We start from the raw sequence: 21,386 nt of genomic DNA, 5'->3' as shown, positions 1-21,386 counted from the left end.
TCTGAATGCAAAATAGCACAGGTGATACTCAAAAACTGGCAAAAAGGAAGGGGAAGAGAAGAAGGATGAAGATCTACAATCAAGTAGCACATGATTACTCAGTAAAGCGCACACACATACTGAAGTTTCTATAATGATTTTAAATCTCTCCCCCAGCCCTGAGGACATTATAGCCATTGACCGTCATGTTCTTCTTCAAGTGATTGCTCATGTCAGTTCCAATTAGGTGTGTGCGTGCCATGTGCACAATCGTCGGAAGATTTTTCCCCTTGTGGTACCCGTCAGGTCGGCTGTGGAGCTCCCTGGAATGGCGCTCTTATGGTGGTGTATGTAAGTCCCTGCTGAACCACCACCTCTTCAGTTCCTCCTTACTGCCAGTGATGGTTGTTGGAGCTACTTCGTTCTCTTGATTTGGGTACGCACTTCTCCTAGCAAACATTTATTCTTGTATTGTATATAGTTCTACATAGTATAGGTTTTCTAGTGTTCTAGTTAGTTAGTTTGTAGACTAAGTTTCTGTTGGGGGTTATTCCCCGCCCCCCTTTTTTCCCACTCCCCTCAGGGCTTCAAACCTTGTGGGTCCTGCAAGAAACCTATGCCCAGGGGATATCCTCATGACTTCTTCTTAAAGTGCTTGTGGGAAGCCTACCAGCCTGACAAGTGCAAGATCTGCAGGAGCTTCTGCCCAAGGATTAAGAAGAAGAGAGTCTTAAGACTTAAGCTTCTCCTTATGGAGTTGGCTTTTGGTCCCCAGCCAGCTCAGACTGTGTTGGGGTCCAAGCCCGGCACTATAGTGCACAGTACACTGGCCTCAGTGAGAGAAGCTGTGGCACCGGCAAATGACTCAGGGTCCAGAGACACACAGCACTGCCACTCTCTGGCAACAAAGACGAGTTTGGCGACCTCTTGGCACTGATCTCACTTGCCGGTACCACATAAGAAGCAGAGAAGAGCCAAAAGGGGGGCGCTTGCCGACAGTCCAAACAGTGGAGTGCAATAGTGCCCGTGGAGTGCGTCCCATGTTGGGACACTCAGCTCCTCCTCAGGAACAGCTGGTGCTGTCCAGTCTGGCCACCCAGGCAGAACCATTGGGTCTGGTTCCATTGGACTCCCCAGGACGGAAGAGCCAAATGGTGGAGTTGGACATGCGGTCCGCTCCTGACATGTTTGAGGCTGCCAAGGACCCCACAGAGATGGCAACCCAGCACTCCCCAGCACCGGCAGCTCCAGCACCGCACGGGGGGCTGGACTTTCCAAGGTCAAACTCGTCATGTTGCGGCACCGCTTGCACTCTCCTCAGCACTGATTGCCGGCACCGCCCCACAGGGCACTGCTGTGGAGTCCGAGATCAGACTCATCCTCAGAGGCAGAGCTGGAATCATACGTGTCCAGATGTAGCTAGCACCAGTCTTCTCACTCCAGGAAAAATGAGACGCAACAACTCCTGATGATGCCCTGGCCACCACATTGGCAGGCGCCCGCTCAGTGGCCGTTCTGGAGCCCATGGGTGTATCATCAAGCCCAGGGACCAAGCTCTAGGTTCCTTTCGGTTGCCTCGGACAGACGGGGGCCTCCATCTGCCTCCATGGTGAGGGAACCTCGAAGGGGTTCGGACCCCAGTGCCCAGGCCAGCACTGAGGCTGGCACTGAACCTGGCACTGAGTTTGCGTCCGGCACCACATCTTCCACTGCACAGGAAGTATCAGCACTGGAGGACCTCTGTGAGTTGGAGGGTCAGGAGGACCCCATGCCCATGAGGCCTTCTTCACCCTCCTCCCCAGATGAGTTAGTAGCAGGCTCTGCCTCTTTACCGGCTTTGAGCAGTAGAGCCCATCAGGAGCTGCTCAGAAGAGTAGCCCTAAATCTGGGCTTGCAAGCGGAGGAGGTGTCAGAAGAAATGGACCCTGTGGTGGACATTCTGATGCCAGAAGGTCCTTCCAGGGTGGCCTTGCCATTGATCAAGATCATCCGTAATACTACCAAGACTCTCTGGCAGACTCCTGCTTCGATTCCTCCCACGGCTAAAGGGGTGGAACGGAAGTACTTTGTACTCTCGAAGGCGTACGAATACCTTGTCACCCACCCTCAGCCGGACAAGCTGGTTGTGGATGTGGCCAATGCCAAGGAAAGGCAGGGTCACCAAGGCCCCACACCAAAGTCTAAAGAGGCAAAGAAGCTGGACCTCTTCGGCTGTAAGGTCTATTCCACCGAGGGGCCCCAGGTTCGAATTGCAAATCAGCAGGTGGTCCTTAGCTGCTATAGTTTTAACTCTTGGAACTGCCTGTCCAAGTTTAAGAGAAAGAACTTCAGTTTCCTGCCCTGTCTGGGGGCATCCCCCCCCCCTTCCCCGGCATCTAGTAGACTAAAAAAAAATATTTTCAGTTAAAAAAAGAAAGTAAAGATGATATTCTTCTGCATTCCTCCCTGCTAGAGGATGACAACCCCCTGCCCAGGGACATGCTTGGCTCTCTCTGCTCCAAGCGGTGCCTCTCCTGCCAGGAGCCAGTTCCTGTAATGGCCAGACACTCACTCTGCCGGTAGACCCTCACAGCAGTGCTTTACCTGCCACAGCTAAAATGGCAGCCTCAGAGGAGCTGGGAGCTGAAGTTAAAACTCCTCCCTATGGAGAAAATACTTCAGTCTGCAGGGGACTCCAGTGGGTGGTGACCCTGGATCATCCCCGGAGCCTTCACTTTGAAAGGGGTCGAGTCGTGAAGTGGAGAAGAAGAAGAGGAAGAAGAAAAGAAAAGCCACCAGCAGACTATCCCTCGGAAAGGCTCATAAAAAGGGCTCCTCCGAGCAACTGGCCAGCCAGAGAGGTTCCCCAGTGCAGACATCTCGGCACCGATCCAAACACATGCATCCGAGCAGGGCGGTCCTTACCCATACGCAAAGCATGTAAGCCCCCCCGCGGAGGCCTGGGGCCCCAGACACATCCCCCATGGGGGGGCTGTGTAGGGCCCCAGAAAAAGCTAGGGACGGCCCTGATTCCGAGTAGCTGGCCAGCCAGCGGGGCTCCCCAGAGTGGCCGCCTTGGTAGGAGGACACCAGCAGCTCTGAAGCACAGCAGGGAGAGAGGGCCTCCTGCTGTGAGCTCTGCTCTGCTGTGAGCTCTGCTCTGCAGCAGGCACCAGAAAGGGGTCTCCTGCTATGAGCTCTGCTCTGCAGCACTGGCATGGGTCCCCAGGGCACCATTCGAGAGAGGCCAGGGGCTTCCACAGTCATGCTCTGAGGCAAGGGTACGGCCTCCTAAGGAGAGGGGACAATTACCGTACCATCTGTAAAAGAGCAGCACAGAGAAACTCTTTGGCACCAGGTGCAACATAACTGATGAAGTGGGTTCTAACACACGAAAGCTTATGCCCAAAATAAATTTGTTAATCTCTAAGGTGCCACAAGGATTCCTCATTATTTACACTACTGACACTCCTCTGTGGTACCACGTGAGCCCATGGTAACACATGTGCTCTTATACTCTGGAGACCTGTGGCCACTGTTCCCTCTAAGCTATGCGCTTGTGCACTCGCACACAGATCCTAAACCCCGCGCACACGGCGAAACACTGCCCGCACGAAAATGAAATACTGCAGCGGAGTCAGGCCGAAATATCATTTACGGGCGACTTTTGACATTGTTCGCCTGCCATCTATCAACACAACCAGGTTCTACTAGCTGGCAAGGGGGGGGAAAGGAAAGGAGGTTAAATTTCCTTTTTCTAAGTATTTAAAAATGACATTTATAAAATAACATGGTGTAAAACTATTATTATCACAAATTGCAAATGAAAACTTTTTAAATGCCTCATGGTGCACAAATTTGAACTGTGCTTCAAAAATTTGCACAGAAGAAATTTTTTGCACACACGGCCTGTCAAAAATTAGAGGGAACATTGCTTGTGGCCTCAGTACCCAGGGAGAGACAATTACTGTACCATCTCTAAAATAGTGGCACCAACAAACTTTCTATACTGGGCACAACAAAACTCTCATTTAGGGAGTGCTCTGCCCTATTATCGGTACTGACAACATACCACGGACACTCCTCTGTGGTACCAAATGAACCCATGGTACTGCATGAGCTCTGGTACCCTGTTGACCTGATGATTGGGGAAGAACTGCAATCCCCATTAGTTGGTACCAGGACCCTGGTATTGAGCACATCCCGGTACCCAGAATTGCTCTTGGCACTGGGCTGTATACTGCCAATACCGCAGTCAGCACCACCCTTACCCCCTAACGAATCTGTCACTGGCCAGGAGGAGATCATTTTCCTGGCCTCTCATCATGGCCCACTATCACACTACAAGGGTCCTCCCCAATTCCATCAAGCCAACCTACAGTCATGGTACGGGCCCCCTGAGGTAAGCCCACTGCCCATGCCTGCCTTCCTCTCTCTCCCCCCCCAAGGCCATATTGTAATTCTTGGGCGATGTACAAACACTTGTCGTGACCATCCCCGGTGTCTCTCAGGGAGAGTTCACCCGATGGTTTGCTACAGCCTGGCTGTCCAGAGCACCTGAGCCAGGGTAAGAGGAAGCTTTTTCAGAACAGGAAAAAGAACCTGAAGAGGAAGCTACCCCTCCTGCACACTTCTCCTTATCTCTCCCAGATGAGGCTGTGCTGCCCACCCCTCATCACTAGGTGAAGATTTTAAGAACTTTCTGGATCTTACCAAGAGGGTGGCAGACGAGCTGCACATTCCCCTACAGGAGGTGGCAGATACACATCATAAGTTGGTGGAAATTCTGCACACCACCTTCTTATCTAGAATTGTCTTCCCAATAAATGAGGCAATTCTAGAGCCTACCAAAGTCATCTGGCAGACACCAGTCTCCAACACACCAACCAGCAACAGAGTGTAAAAAACAAACAAACCCTACATCTCTACCCAAAGAGGCAGACTTTGTTTTCAACATCCGCAACCCAACTACATCATAGTGGATGTAGTTAATGCACGAAGCAAGCAACATGATGCCAGGTCAACTCCATACGATCAGGCTCGGTAAGATGGCGTATTCATCGACAACATTATTGTTTAAAGTCATAAATTACCAAACTGTCATGGCCAAATACTATTTTATTAATTATGGGAAACCTCATGTGTTTCTGGAACGCTACTAGAAACACAAAAAGAACAGATTCAGACCATTCTTAGAGATGGTCAGTTAATAGCCAGACTGGTCCTAGAGACAGCACTGGATGTAGCTGTTACAGCTGCCTGCCCAGTCTCCATGACAGTGGTACTGAGGTGGGTTGTGGGGTTTTTTGGTTGGTTTTTTCTGCTACACCTCTCTAGATTGCCCAGAGAGCTACAGACTTCCAGTTTGAAGGGCCAAACTCTTTGCAGAGAAGACAGATTTTCTCTCCACATCCTGAAGGATTCTTGGACCACGTTACACTCCTTAGAAATCTGCACTGTGGGACACAAGAGAACATATACCTCTCACCCACACCACAGGTCACAATCTTTTCAATACCCCCACCATCTCAGTGCTGTTATGAGCCACAGTGTAAGAGGACCAGGGCTCAAAAGTGGGAACAGTCTGCACTCCAGTCCGTGACCTCTCAAACTGCCTCTTATAGGCATTTTTGATGAGCTGGTCGAGGGCCTGAACAAAGATACCTTACAGCATCAGCTGCCATCTATACACCTGTCACGCCACTCAGAAGTCACCTTGTCCTACTTCACAGCAGTTAGGACCAACTCTAGAGCAAGGAGATTGATTTCTAGCCCTGAACCTACAGGTGCCTACTTCCATATCTCAATACAACCATTGTACAGGAAATTTCCTACTGCGTACCTTTGGGATAGGATCATTATCAGTACAGACTGCTCCACACAGGGTATTCTCCAAGGTTCTCTTCATTGTAGCGGCATACTAACCCCCGTACAGTGACTGGACTTTAACAGCACCAACCTTGATGCAGTACAAGTGAGAGCATTCCTCTCGCTACCCACGTTCACCACCCTAGGACACGTCTCCCTAATACGCTGGGGAGATCACCTACACAACCACAAGGTTCAGGACAAATGGCCTTCCACAGAAATTACCTTCCATATCACTCTTTTGGGGCTAAGGGCTGTCAGAAGTGCCTGTGCACACTTTCTGCCTTTCATCAAAAACAACACACAAAGGTCATGATGGACTTAATGTGACCTGTATGTTTTGTATAAACCGCCAAGGAGCTGCCAGATCTCCCTTCTCTACAAGACAGCACTCAAACTTTGGAACTGGTGCACCCATCACAATGTGCTCATCTCAGCTGTCTATCTACCAGGGATGTGACAACCAACAGTCTCTGCTGGAATTTTCTCATGACAATGAGTGTGTATTGAATTCAGAGGTGCTTCAACATATATCCACTCTTTGGGGAACCCTGACTATGGATCTCTTCACTACTTACCGGAACAAAAAAGGTCCTTGTTACTGCTCCAGGGCTGGCCTGGGGAAACATTAACTGGCAGTTGCCCTCATTTTCCCATGGGACAGGGCCCACTTATATGTCTTTTCCCAGTTTCCTACTCTATCCAAGATTCTGTTGAAAATTCAATGAGACAAAGCGAGAGTTATTCTGATTGCTCCTCTTGACCATGACAAGTCTGGCCCCCTTACCTGACACAGATGACAATATGCTCTCCTGTTTCTCTTCAACCCATCTGTCACCCACTCTCTCAAAACAATGGGCTGACCCTTCACCCCAGCCCACAGTTCCTCCGCCTCCAGGCTTCTTAGTTCCAAGGTTTAGAGGCAGAACGCTCTGACAAGCTGAAAGACGTGTTGCAATACAACCAAAAGTTGACCACTTGACTTATTTATCTACAAAATGGAAACAACTCCAAGTTTGTATCATTCGAAACACACAGACCCAACCTCATCTTTCCTCCCTCTGATTTTCCCTACATTTTAAACTCTCACTCAGATCCCTTAAGGTACATCTCGTGGTGAAAATGGCTTCCCACTTGGTGTTTGCTCACCCACTAATGCAGGGGTGGCCAACCTGAGCCTGAGAAGGAGCCAGAATTTACCAAAGTACATTACCAAAGAGCCATAGTAATACGTCATCAGCTTCTCCCCTGTTCCCAGTGCATCCAGTCCACCAGCAGCCCTGCCAATCAGCACCTCCCCTCCTTCCCCGCACCTCCCCCTCCTTCCCCACACCTCCCGATCAGCTGTTTCCTGGCGTGCAGGAGGCCCTGGGAAGAGGAACGAGGACACGGCAGGCTCAGGGGAGGGGGCAGGAAGGGGTGGAGTGGGGGCAGGGCCTGTGGCAGAGCCAGGGGTTGAGTGGTGAGCACCCTTTCCCCCCCCCACCCCGGCACATCGGAAAGTTGGTGCCTGTAGCTCCAGCCCCGGACTCGGTGCCTATACAAGGAGTTGCATATTAACTTCTAAAGAGCTGCATGTGGCTCTGGAGCCACAGGTTGGCCACCCCTGCACTAATGTGTAGATTCTTTAAGGGCTTTGGGATCTCTTCCCACATGTGACACCACCCGCTCCAGCCTGGGACTTTAACCTAGTTCTCAGGGCTTTGATTAGACCTCCCTCCAAGTCCCGGGCAACTTGTTCTCTCTTACACCTGTCCATGAAGACAGCATTTCTAATTGCCATCACCTCAGCTAGGCACAGAGGAGAAATAGCGGCCCTGATGGCACATCCATCATTCACAGCCTTTTTTTAGAAAAAGACAAAGTAACTCTAAGGCTATATCCTAAGTTTCTCCCTACTTTCTCTGCACTTTCCATATGAATCAAGAGATCCATCTCCCTGTTTTTTCCCAAAACCACATTGTGACAACTGGGAGACAATTGTGCATATGTTAGATATTAGAAGGACATTAGCATTCTACTTGGACAGGACTAAGGACTTCAGGAAATCCCCTAAACTCTTCCTTTGTCCACAGAAAGATCCAAAAGCTCTGTGATATCAGCTCAAAGACTATCCAAATGGGTCTCTAATTGCATTAATCACTAACCAAGGGCGCAACTTGCTTCCGTCCAGAGTCCATACGCACTCCACGAGATCAGTTTTTACCTCAGTCACATTCTGAGGGATACCATTGCCTCAGCAATCTACCAAGCAATGACTTGGGCCTCTGCCCCTGCTTTCACAGAACATTATACGATCACTAAAGATTTGGCCGCTGACAAAATCTTCGACTCCACAGTACTCTCTGAAGTAAAAAACTCCACTCCGAAGGCCCAGCCTCCAGTGGTGAGTACTGCTCGGGAGTCACCTGCAGTGGAGCACCCGTAGGGACACTATTCAAAGAAGAAGAAGAAGTTACTCACCTTGTGCAGTAACGATGGTTCTTCGAGATGTGTGTCCCTATGGGTGTGCCACACCCGCCCTCCTCCCCTCTACATTGGAGTTCTCTATATGGCTCTGCGGTAGAGAAGGAAGTGATGGGGGTTCACCCATGCAGTGCTAGGTAGCCTCAAGGCAGACCATGAGGGAGGAAGGGCACATGCGCAGGTCAATGGACACTGCTACTAAAAATCTCCGATTAGAGATGCAGGAGCGCACATACACCTACAGTGGAGCACCCATAGGGACACACATCTCGAAGAACCATCGTTACTACACAAGGTGAGTAACTTCCTCTTATACGGCGCAGGTCATGGCTGCAAGTCTTGGGCCTCCCTCTGGAGGTCCAACAGACTATACAGGACTTGCCATTCAGTGGCTCGGGTCTTGTCACAGAACAGGTGGACTTTAGGCTCCATAGTCTCAAGTACTCTAGAGCGACCTTAAAGTCCTTGAGGCTTCATATGCTGGCCTTGCAAAGGAAGCATTTTAATCCTCAGCCCCTGCCTTACTTCTACCCCTCTCAACCGAGGCAAGACTACAACAGGAGATGGGGTAGAAGTAATAGGGGAAGACCTCTACAGTCCTCCTCTACCCAGGGCCGAGGCTCAGCGAGACAGTCGCCAGCTCCCAAGAAAAACTTCCAAAGGTGCGCCTGGGTGCAATGCACCAGTCCATATCCCGGATCCTTCCCCTCCTTTCGTGAACCGTCTATCCCATTTCTGTGGGTCCTGAGCAAGGTAGAATTGGGATATTCTCTCCAATTCTGTACCCTCTCACCCACTTTTCCTGTCCCTCTTCAGGGACCCTTCTCACAAGCGGCTTCTAGTGCAGGAGGTGCAAACACCCTACAACTCGGGGCGGTAGAAGAGGTACTGATGGAGTTCAGGGGCAGGGGATTCTATTCCCATTACTTCCTAATCCCCAAGGCCAAAGGTGGGCTCCAGCCTGTTTTAGACCTGTGAAACCTCAACAGATTCATGAAGAAGCTGAAGTTTCACATGGTCTCCTTGGCTTCCATTACTCTCTCTCTGGATCCAGAGGACTGGTACACCATCCTCGACTGGAAGGAAACTTTCCACTCATGCCAATTATCTGGCAAAGTGGAAGAGATTTTTCATTTGGTACCTCCAGAAAGGTACTCCTCCATTTCAATCCTCAATTCCCTTTATCCTGGACTACTTACTTCACTTGAAACAAAAGGGGCTGGCAGTCTCGTCAATAAAGGTGCACCTGGCGGCAATTTCAGCTTTCCAGACCGGCTCAATAGGCTGCTCAGTGTTTGCTAACCCTATGGTTGGCCGTTTCCACAAGGGGTTGGACAGACTGTTCCCCAAGTAAAGCAGCCGATCCCTCCATGGGATCTTAACCTGGTGCTCTCAAGGCTCATTGGCCCTCCCTTTGAGCCCCTAGCAATGTGCTCAGTGCTCTACCTTTCTTGGAAAGTGGCATTCCTAGTGTCTATAACATGAGCCAGGAGGGTGTCTGAGCTCAAGGCTCTGATGTCCGAGCCCCTTTATACTGTGTTTTATAAGGACAAGGTACAATTGCAGCTGCACCCAGCTTTCCTCCTGACGGTAGTTTTGCAATTTCACACAAATCAGGATATCTTTCTGCCAGTATTCTACCCTAAGCCACACGCCAACGACAGGGAACACACGCTCCATTCCCTGGATGTCAGACAGGCTTTAGCCTTTTACATCAAGCAAACAAAGACACAGCTCTTCACCTCTATTGCTGAAAGAATTAAGGGTATCCTGTTTTGTCCCAGAGAGTTTCTTCTTGGATCATAAAAAGAAAAGGAGTACTTGTGGCACCTTAGAAACTAACCAATTTATTTGAGCATAAGCTTTCGTGAGCTACAGCTCACTTCATCGGATGCATAAAGTGGAAAGTACAGTGAGGAGATTTTATATACACACATACCATGAAAAAATATACATTGTATGGAGAGTGATCACTTAAGATGAGTTATTACCAGCAGGAGAGTGGGGTGGGGGGAGAGAAAACCTTTTGAAGTGATAATCAAGGTGGGCCATTTCCAGCACATTTCCAGGAGTTAACAAGAACATCTGGATCATGGTATTTATCAGAACATACTATGACCTAGCAAAGATTCTGGCCCCAGCATTGACAGAGCATTCCACAAGAACGCATGCTTCATCTGCAGCCTTCCTGGCGCAGGTTCCCATTCAGAACATCTTCAGGGCAGCGACGTGGTTGTCTGTCCACACCTTTACCTTGCACTACGCCATCACACAGCAGGCTAGAGACGATGCCACATTTGGTAGAGCTGTGCTACAGTCTGCAACTCGGTGAACTCCGACCCCTGCTCTAGGGGACTGCTTGGGAGTCACCTACTCGGAATTGACATGAGCAGTTACTCGAAGAAGAAAAACAGTTACATATCTTTCGTAACTCTTGTTCTTTGAGATGTGTTGCTCATGTCCATTCGAAGACCCACCCGCCTCCCCTCTGTCAGAGTATCTGACAAAAAGGAACTGAAGAGGCGGGACCTATATACATCGCCGTAAGGGTGCTACTCCAGGGGGCTTCACAGCCAACCGGACGGGTGCAGCTAAGGAAAAAACCTTCCAATGATTGTGAATGTGGTGTGCACACACCTACTTGGAATGGACATGAGCATCACATCTCAAAGAACAACAGTTATGAAAGGTAGGTAACCGTTTTTTCCCCACTCCAGTTAACATGTTTGAATGTGTGTGTGAGTTCATATGTAAACAGTCAATAACAGTACCAGCCTTTTGGTTATGGTGGACATGCCCAAGCCTCACATTCTGTAAGAGATTAGATTAATAGATTTTAAGACCAGAAGAGACCATTATGGTAAGCTATTCTGATATCCTGCATAACAGAGGCCAATAATTTTCACCAAAAAGAAAAGGAGTACTAGTGGCACCTTAGAGACTAACCAATTTATTTAAGCATAAGCTTTCATGAGCTACAGCTCACGAAAGCTTATGCTCAAATAAATTGGTTAGTCTCTAAGGTGCCACAAGTACTCCTTTTCTTTTTGTGAATACAGACTAACACGGGTGCTACTCTGAAACCTGTCAATTTTCACCAAGTGATTCCTGTGTCGAGTTCATAAGTTATGGTTAAGCTACAGCATTTCTTTTAGAAAGAAGTCCAATCTTGATTTAAAGACTTCAGGTGACAGAGAATCCACCACATCCCTAGATACATTGTTGCAGTGGTTAATTAACCTTACTGTTAAAACTTTGTGCCTTATTTCTAGTCTGATTTCATGTGGCTTCAGGTTCCAGCTATTGGATCTTGTTATGCCTTTATCTGCTAAATTAAAGAGCCCTCTACCATCAGAAATCTTCTCCCCCGTAGGAATTTATAGGTTGGTCAAGTCAGCTCTGAACCTTCTTTTGGATATATTAACTAGATTGAGCTTCTTTAATCTCTTATTGTAAGGGAGGTTTCTCAGACCTTGAATCATTCTTGTAGTTTTTTTCCTGTAGAGCTCGGTAAATAACTGAGTTTTTTGATTGGCTGGCAGTTCTGAAAAATTGTAAAAATAAAATAAAAACAAATTGGGTTGCATTGAACCCAAACTGAAAATTCCCCCAAAATTTGGCTAACCAAAAAGGTCTACAATTTTTTTTCAGTCAAAGTGGTTTTTTGGACCTGGGTTAGATTGACAAAATGGGGAAGAAGTGGTGGTACTTCTCTTTATAACTATAGCCCCGTGGTTAGTTCATTCACCCGGGATATGGAAGACCTGGATTTTATTCCCCTCTCTACTTGATGTGGAGAAGGGATTTGAACTTGAGTCTCCTTCCTCTCAGGAAAATACCCTAACCACTAGGCTATGAGAGATTCTGGGGTGGGTCTCTCTCAAGCTCTTCTGTTGAAGCAGTTCCACTGTGTGTTAATCAGTCACTGGAGCAGGAAGACTGGAATCTAGGTTTCACACTCCCAGATAAGTTTTGTCCAACAATTCTAATTCTCTCTCTGGATGAGTATTCAATTACTTATATATGGTGGAACACTTTCAACAGGAGAGACTGAGAGAGACCTGCCCAGCAGGTCCTGCCTCAGCAGAGGGGGGCTAGACTAGATGACCTGCTGAGATCCTGTCTGACTCTACATTTCTATGATTCTATATCCCATATCCTAGTGGTGGGAAGTGGGAGAACCAAGTTCAAATCCCTTGTTCAGATCAGGAAGAGAGGGGAACTGAACCTAGGTCTCCCAGATCCTGGCTGAGTGCCCTAGCTGTTGGGCTAAAGATTATAAGGGAAGCTGAATTTTTTTTTCTGGATGACTATTCAGAGAATTCATGTAAAATTCATGAATTGTTTCAGGTCAACTCAAACTGTATTTTTCAGTGAATAAGCTATTTGTGAAAACATTTCATCTTGTTCTACTTTTCTGAACCCTTTCCAATTAATCAACTTTTTTTTAAGGTGTGGACACCAGAACTGGACCTGGTATTCTAGTAATGGTCACAGCAGTTTGCTATCTTTGATATTCTTCATCTGTCTCTTCTCCTTGACATCCTCTATTCTTTTGGCTTCCTTGACTCTGGACTCTTGTTTTCTCTAATTTCTTTGGTTGACTTTTCACCATTTCCTTTGGTAGCTCTTCCTTCTCCTCTCACCCCCTGAGTTGAAGTCCTCCAGGGTTCCATCCTTGGGTGACCTGCACCACTTGCATGGGTTTAATGATCACGTCTCTTAATATTTTCAAATGTAGCAGAAATAGAAGAGATTTACAGACAGGTGACAAAATGATTAACAACTTGGCAAAATTTCCGTACGAGGAGAGACTGGAAAGATTGGGACTGTTTAGTTCACAGAGGAAATAAGTATGAGAGAATTATTAATAAGATAGCTATACAAAGTAATGTGTATGTTACAGAGAAGGTAAATCAAGTGCTCTTATTTACCCCTTTCTCATAATACAAGAGCCAAAGGACAGCCAATGATAATGAAAGCCTGGAAATGTAAGATTGATATAAGGAAATATTTCTTTATACAACGCATATTTAGCTTGTGGAACCTGTTCCTACTAGATTTCATTAAAACTAAGAGTTTGGCGGGAGGTAGGCAGATGTGACTGCTACTTATTCTGCTAAGACATGCTTGTTTTACTTTTGCCTCATCCTCTAACTTCACCAAAAAATCCTGTTTCAACTATTTGTTGTGTTATATTGTAACCCTGATTGTAGATTCTTTGGAGCAGTGACTATTTTTAAATAAGTATTTGTACTGTGCTCCTGTCTTGATTGGGATTCTAAGGTGCTACTATAATATAAATAATAATTGGTGAGATATGAGAAGAATTAAACATTTTATATGGATGAGAACATCCACAGTTACGTTCGATGGTTTAAAAAAATTAGAAGTAGAGAAGAGGGAAGGTGGCCACAGGAGGACCTGTGGTCTGGGGGAAGGACCCAGGGTAAAACCATCATCATGGTTACCTCCACGGGACTCGAGGATGAAGAGCTGAAGTGATGATCAAAGGGGAACAGTCTTCATTCTGTTCCCCAAAACTTTCCACAAGGCTGGTGAGAAAAGCTGGAATAGCACCCAGAGGAGCCTCCCCCTCTCCTCTACCCCATGATCGAACCACAATACTACAAATTTAGTATCTCCTTTAATTTTCCCTTGATCTCCAAATATCAAGCTGAAGAACGCCCATCCCTTCATACAGTCCCATTACTGGCAGATGCACTTTTTAGGTTTTTTAAAGCAAATTTGCTAGGACTGAAAAGGAGATGATGCATTTTAGATGGGTAAACATCTACTGTGTAAAAGTGAGGATCAGTGGCGATATTTTAACATATGCTTATTGCTACAATTATAATCACAGATTTACAGGTGCAGAGACAAAAATCCATGGGTTGCGTGAGGACACTTCGAATAATGGTTCACCTAATTTTGTAATGCTATCAAATCTGTATCTCTCCTGATTACTGAATTGAAAATTTTTTGCAATATGGAAATTATTTGCATCATTGCAGTTTTCTGACTCTTTGTGTGATGCATTATCATCATCTTTTACACCCTTGGTTCTTATTTTCAACCAGGCCACCAGATATTTAGCAGTTCTCCTTTCTAATGTTTATCCTACTAGTATTGCTGCAGAGAAAACATATGAACATTCTTGTACATGAATATTATGGGTAGACTTCTTCTGTAGAACTTAAAATCCCTTAGATCATTCTTCTGAACTCTAGAGTGGCCGACTTTGCTCTTCATGCTCTTTTGCCATAAATTACTTTTCTTTCTAAGGCATTTACAAGATCATAATGTACACATGATACTGTAAGACCTGTTTATTTCTCTTTTGGCTGGTTCTAAAATCCCAACTGTCAAGAATTTTCCCCCAGGTGACTATACAAATATACAAGAAACATGTTCTTATATTTTCTTTCAAAAGGTGGGGTGGAGGTTCCACACTGGTGTTGCACAGAAAGATCCAAATCCACTTTCACTCCATAAAGCATTTTCTTTTATTGTAAGAGGCAGATTGTTACTTTTATATTTAGCATGATCATGTGTAAATTACTAGCATTTTGAATGTTTTCTGAAAAATGGATTTCATTATATTCTAGCCCACCAGCTTCTCTGGGGATTTTCAGGTAGGATTACGGACTGAATATTTTGCTGGATTGAAGTGTGGCGTTTGTGTGGCTTTGATGATTAAATGTTTCTCTGACTCAGCTTCCATATAAACAGAAACTGGATAACTTACACCATTAAACACAATTGGCAAAAAACAGAACAAAAAAGCCTAATAATTGAGAAGATGATAGTGTTAGGACTCATTGCATAGAAGAAATAACATTTTAATGAATTTATATTGATTTATATTTAATGATTTAATTGATTGATATTTAATGATTTAATTGGGGATCGGTCCTGCTTTGAGCAGGGGGTTGGACTAGATGACCTCCTGAGGTCCCTTCCAACCCTGATATTCTATGATACTATGATTCTGTATTCGTTAATTGATGCAAAATTGTTTAAATAAACCAGGGCATCATGTGAAGATTTTCAGAATTTCTAAATGGTATCAAATTTTTATTCTATAAAATTGGCAAAATAATTTGAAATGTCAATATCTGAGCTACATGTTTAAGGTGTGAGGACTGTACATTCTAGGAGCTGCATGCAATTAAAGAATTAATTGGAAGTACCTATCAGCTGGAATACTTTAATCATTAATCAACAGCATGAACATTTGTTTCTTGTATTAACTTTTTATGTTCAATAAATATTTAAGAGCTTGCACTAAAATAATAGAATTTTAGTTTTGATTTTAGGAGAATTTCCCCCTCCCTGGCCATCTGCCTTAAGTTTCTATCCCTTCTGCTAGCGCCACTGCCTCTCTCAATACTGCAGCACCAAGGAAGGGGGGAGTAGCCTTTGACAGCCTGGAGGAGGGAAAACTTACTGCTTCCAAACATGTTTTGTTACCCACTTCCAAACTAGGAGGCAAGTAGTTGGGGGTGGTAGTGTCTCTTTCCCTCTAACCCTCCACGTTGAGACTTTGAAAGGAGGTGGAAAGAAGTGGGGTTTTAAGCTTTTGCTGATCACATTGATAACCCCACCCTGCAGGATCAGATTCTCCTCTGAGATTATGGGAGATGGCTGAAAAGTAGGCAGTCTTGCAATGGCACACAGAATTTAAAGACCCATATTATCATACATGTATGTACAATTTATATTCTCATCAATATTCAATTCTGCATGACTGTTGTAACAGCTTCATGCTTATCAACAAAGACAATTATATGGCAACATACTTGGTTTACCTGTACCTATGGGCATTTCAAAGGTAGACAAAGGGATTCTGCTAGCCCATATACTATTATGTATGACTGTATGTATTCTTCATGTTGTAATCAATAACACAGAAACAGTTTTGTCAGAATGGAAGTAGTTCAACTTTATATACATATTATGGGTGCCTTAGAAATACCTCAAAGATATCCTCAGCACTGAGAGGGCGTGATAGTTATTGCATTATCCATAGTAAATGTTACATAGGAAAATGTAAAAAGATTGTTTGTGCTTGATGTTGAAAAGAAAATCTCTTTTTTTACTGAACATATTAGACACACCATCAACTTGAAAATCAGTGGTGCTTGAAAATGTTGTACTTTCTGTATGCAGTATTGTACCTCATCCAGTGTACTTAATGCCCCAATAGCAATATGTGGGTGAAACCAGACAATCACTATGTGCTTGAATGAACTCACACAAGAAAATGATAAAGGACCATATCACTTGTGGGTGAAAACTTTTTCCTGGATGTATCCCACAGTTCTTTTTCAAGTGCTTGCTCATATCAATTCCAATTAGGTGTGTGCACGCTGCGTGCATGATCATCGGTGTATTTTTACCCTAGCAACACCTGGTGGGTTGGCTGTGGAGCCCCCTGGAGTGGTGCCTTCATGGGGCTGGATATATACCGCAGCCGACCCGGTGCCTCCTCAGTTCCTTCTTACCACCCGTGACAGTCGTTGGAACTGTGGAGCGCAGCATAGCTCTCCTCCACTCTCCGTAGCTTTTTGCTTCCCGTTGTTAGATAGTTGTTATAGTTGTATAGTTAGTATAGTTGCAGTAGTTGTTATAGGGATAGTGATAAGTTTAGACTTAATTTAGTGGGTTGGAAGGGGTCCTTCCCCTCCTCCCTGCCCGCCGCTTGGGCTCGTGCCCAGGGCTCCGGATTTCAAATCTTGCTCAGCCTGCTCAAAGCCTATGCCAACAGGAGACCCGTACGACACCTGTTTGAAGGGCCTCAGGGAGTCTCACCAGGCTGACAAGTGTAGGATCTGTAAGATGTTCAGACCTTGGACCAAAAAGGAGCGGGACTTTAGACTCAAGCAGCTCCTTATGGAGGCGGCCCTTAGCCCGGACCCTCCATCGGTGCCGGACGCTTCGGTGCGCAGCGCCCCGGCGGCAGCATCAGGTACTGCACTGCAGATGGACTCTGATAGAGGCCCGCGGCACCAGCCCTCTCCGGCACCCCAGCCAGTACAAGTGACCCGGCACCGTTCTCTATCTCCGGGCCAGAAGAGACAGTGCAAGCCGGAGACAACTGTCCCATCTCAACAGTCACCAGCACCTCCGATACCAGCACTGGAGTCGTGTCCAGCACTGGAGCAACCGAGGGTAGAAGCGCCAATATTGGCGCCGTTGACTCCGGCACCGAGAGAGGAGCCGTGGAGTCCAGTGCGCACAGGCTCCCTGACTCGGACCGTGGTTGAGCCCCGGCTTCCATCAACAGTGGAGACGTTTGCAGTGGCACGAGACCTCATCGCCCTCACAGAACCGGCATCATCCCAGACTGCGGCACCGCCTCTGACTGGGGCGGTACCATGTAGGGGCAAGCCAACCCTCATACGTCCGCCATCTCCGCGCATGCAAACACAGCACCGGTTCTGGATCCGGTCCTGATTCCGAGGCCGCTCGCAGTCCCTACACCCCTCGCAGTCCCAGCGCCGGTCGTACTTGCACCATCAGTCGTACTCATGGCACCGATCTGGCTCTCAGCACAGCTCTGGACAATGGTACTGTTCAGGCTCCCGATCTTGCTTCCAGCACTGATCAGAGCGCCAATCTCCTTCCCGGAGCTGATCCCGGCACTGCTCCCGCAGTGATCGTCGTCACGGTCCAGATCTGGATCCCGGTACCGGCCCAGTCATCGGCACCGATCTCAATCCCGGTACTGCTCTGCAGCCCCTCACCGGCACCGCTCTCCAGCAACCTGATATCACTCCACACCGCACCCTGGAGAGTCGACGCAGGCACACTCCGCACTGCCTTGGCCCTCGCGTTCTGCTTCACGATCGTCACAGTCCGAGGGTGGCTCGCGCTCAGCCTACCCCGTTCCAAGTCATGGCGAGGGTGATGTGGGTCACTGGCAGGAGGAAGGCCAATTCACCCTAATCAGGAGCCTTCACAATGGTCCTTCTCGACCCTGTGGGCGTACCACCAAGCCCAAGGGGTTCCGTCAGGGGCCTCCCGCTCAGCCCACTCAGAACCCTGGGTGCCAGAGACCACCATAAGTCGTCGTCCTCCGGGGGGTATGGAAGCGACTGCACCTATCCCAGCGCAGGCCCCAGACCCCAGTGTAATGGATCCTGGACAACAGGACCCTTCACAGCAGTTTCTGTCACAGGATCCCCTGGCCCCTGTGGCATCCTCCTTGTCCTCTCCAGACAAGGCAGTGGCAGGGACAACAATCTCGGGTCCTCCCCCAATAGACCTTTGTGCCCACCAAGACCTTCTACATAGGGTGGCATGTAATGTGAACCTCCAAGCTGAGGAGATAATGAAGTTGGAGGACGCAGTGGTGAACATCCTTTCAGTGGAGGCCCCATTCCGAGTAGCTTTGCCCATTTTTCGCACCATCCAGACCAATGCCAAGACAATCTGGCAAACCTTCACCTCCATCCCACCGACGGCCAGAGGAGTGGAGAGGAAATACTTTGTCCTCTCCAAGGACTATGAGTACCTTTATACTCACCCTCAGCCGTGTTCACTAGTGTTGGCCTCGGTGAATGAAAGGGAGCGGCATGATCAACAGGCTCTGGTGCCCAAATCGAAAGACAGCAGGTGTCTCGATTTGTTTGGGTGCAAGATTTACTCCTCAGGGGGGCTACTGCTCAGGGTCGCGAACCAACAGGCGCTCCTGAGCCGTTATGACTATAATTCGTGGAGCTCCATGTTGAAATTTAAGGAGTTAATTCCTCAGGAGTCCAGGGATGAGTTTGGGGCCTTAGTGGAAGAGGGCAAACAGGTGGCTAGGGCGTCCTTTCAGGCCTCCTTAGTACCTTCCATAAAGACAAGGTACAGGTGCGACCTTCCCTCCTAAGGTAGTGTCAGCCTTTCACCTCAACCAGGACATCTTCCTTCCGATCTTCTACCCGAAACACACACTACTTGACGGGAGCAACAGGTGCACTCCCTCGATGTTCGTAGGGCTGTTGCCTTCTATATTGAGCGCACAAAGCCGTTTAGAAAAACAACCCAGCTCTTCATTGCCGTGGCTGACCTGATGAAAGGCCTCGCGGTCTCCTCATAGCGCATCTCTTCCTGGATCACGGCCTATATCCGTGCTTGCTAAGACTTAGCCGGTGTCCTGACCACGTACCTCACCGCCCACTCCACGAGGGCTCAAGCCTCATCAGCCGCTTTCCTGGCCCAGGTTCCAATACAGGAGATCTGTAGAGCTGCCACTTGGTCATCGGTACATACCTTTGCCGCTCACTACACGATAATTCAGCAGTCCAGGGGCGATGCCGCATTTGGTTCAGCGGTTCTTCACTCCGCGTATCTCACTCTGACCCCGCCACCTAGGTAAGGCTTGGGAGTCACCTAATTGGAATCGATATGAGCAGGCACTTGAAGAAAAGACAGTTACTCACCTTTGTAACTGTTGTTCTTCGATATGTGTTGCTCATATCCATTCCAAACCCGCCCTCTTTCCCCTCTGTTGGAGTGGCCAGCAAGAAGGAACTGAGGAGGCACTGGGTCAGCTGCAGTATATATCCAGCCCCATGAAGGCGCCACTCCAGGGGGCTCCACAGCCGACCCACCGGCTGTTGCTAGGGTAAAAATTCTCCAACGATCGTGCACGCAGCTCGCACACACATAATTGGAATGGATATGAGCAACACATCTCGAAGAACAACAGTTACAAAGGTGAGTAACCGTCTTTTCCTTGGGGTAACTTCCGTAGTCCTGTCTATGCTAACAATCTGCAGTGCAATCTATTGCAAATGGAAGTCACGCCTCCCTTGGCAAAAAGCAGCAGCTCAGGTCAGTGTAAACATATTGTCTTCTGAACTCCGATTTGCAAGAGAGCCTTCAGGGTTTTCAATGGAGACTGCTCTGATGAAGACTTTTGCAAAGTGAGCTGCTTCCTGTTCATGTGAGCTCAACCAGATTTTGGTGAATCTGTGGTATAAGGCCAGTAAAACTGTGGACTTCAGCAAAAGCATAAAGAATAACCATGCATACCAGCAGATAGCTAAAAAGCTGGCAGCTCAGCAGATTTTCCAAACAGGTGATCAATGGAGGGAGTGAATTAAAAAGTGAATTGCCGCCTAGACAAATTGGTCACACTTACTCCTCCAGTCCTTAAGTCCCTCTGGTGGTGGCTTGACCCCCGAGCAATATGTGTGGGAATACCCTTCTCCAGGCCTCAACCATCACTGTCCCCAGTCACAGATGCATCGGCAATGGCATGGGAGGTGCATCTAGGAAGACTCAGGATGTAAGGTCTCTGGTCCTAGGCAGAACTTTTGCTACATATCTACTTCAGGGAGCTGCAGCAGTTTGCCTCGCTTGCAAACCCATCTACAAGGCAGATGTGTATTGGTATTAACAGAAAATACCACAGCAAAGTTCTGGATAAACAGACAGGGTGATGTTCATTCCTCTGTCCTGTATCAGGAAGCCCTCAAGCTGTGGGATTTCTGCATTACCCACTTGATACGTTTGGAGGCATTGTACCTTCTGGGCTCGCAGAACAAATTGGCTGATCACCTCAGCAGGTCCTTTCATGGCCACGAGTGGTCCCTCCACCCGGATGTCGCCATCAACATCTTCCAAAGGTGGGGAATTCCCCAGCTAGACCTGTTCGCGACATGGCACATCAGGAAGTGTCAGCAGTTCTGTTCTTTCCTGAATCACAGCCCAGGCTCGCTGGCGGATGCATTTTTCCTCCCTTGGAAGAGGCATCTGCTATATGCATTCCTGCCCTTCCCGCTCATTCACAAGGTCCTGCTGAAGGTCCGACAAGAGGGTGCATCAATAATCTTGATAGCACCAGTGGTTCACCACGCTTCTAGACCTGTTGGTGGACATGACTATAACTCTGCCCCGGGTCCCGGACTTGATCACGCAGGACCATGGCCACCTCCAACATGTCAATCTAGAGTCTTTCTGCCTCATAGCATGGAAACTCCATGGCTGAATGCGTTAGAGCTTGCATGCTCAGACTCAGGAGGTTCTCCTTGGCAGCGGAAAGCCATCCACTCTGGCCACTTATCTAGCTAAGTGGAAGAGGTTTTGGATTTGGTCAC

General features: G+C 47.6%; 1 protein-coding gene across 7 annotated transcripts in view; it reads left to right on the top strand.

Annotated features, from left to right (window-relative positions):
- SACS (sacsin molecular chaperone) overlaps positions 1 to 21,386 on the top strand; it is a 264,410-nt gene that overhangs the window by 222,332 nt on the left and 20,692 nt on the right. For 6 of the 7 annotated variants that reach the window (XM_075127377.1, XM_075127383.1, XM_075127372.1 and 3 more), the window contains one exon: positions 14,901 to 14,927. The exons of the other annotated variant lie outside the window; for it this stretch is intronic. In XM_075127377.1, coding sequence (XP_074983478.1) covers positions 14,901 to 14,927 — 27 coding nt within the window. The remainder of the gene's footprint in view (positions 1 to 14,900; positions 14,928 to 21,386) is intronic. 7 annotated transcript variants of the gene reach the window in all.

This window comes from Caretta caretta, chromosome 1, assembly GCF_965140235.1.
Source record: "Caretta caretta isolate rCarCar2 chromosome 1, rCarCar1.hap1, whole genome shotgun sequence".
Classification (NCBI taxonomy): domain Eukaryota; kingdom Metazoa; phylum Chordata; order Testudines; family Cheloniidae; genus Caretta; species Caretta caretta.
The sequence above is the reverse complement of the archived record's forward strand: the minus strand, read 5'-3'. Positions and strand labels throughout refer to the sequence as shown.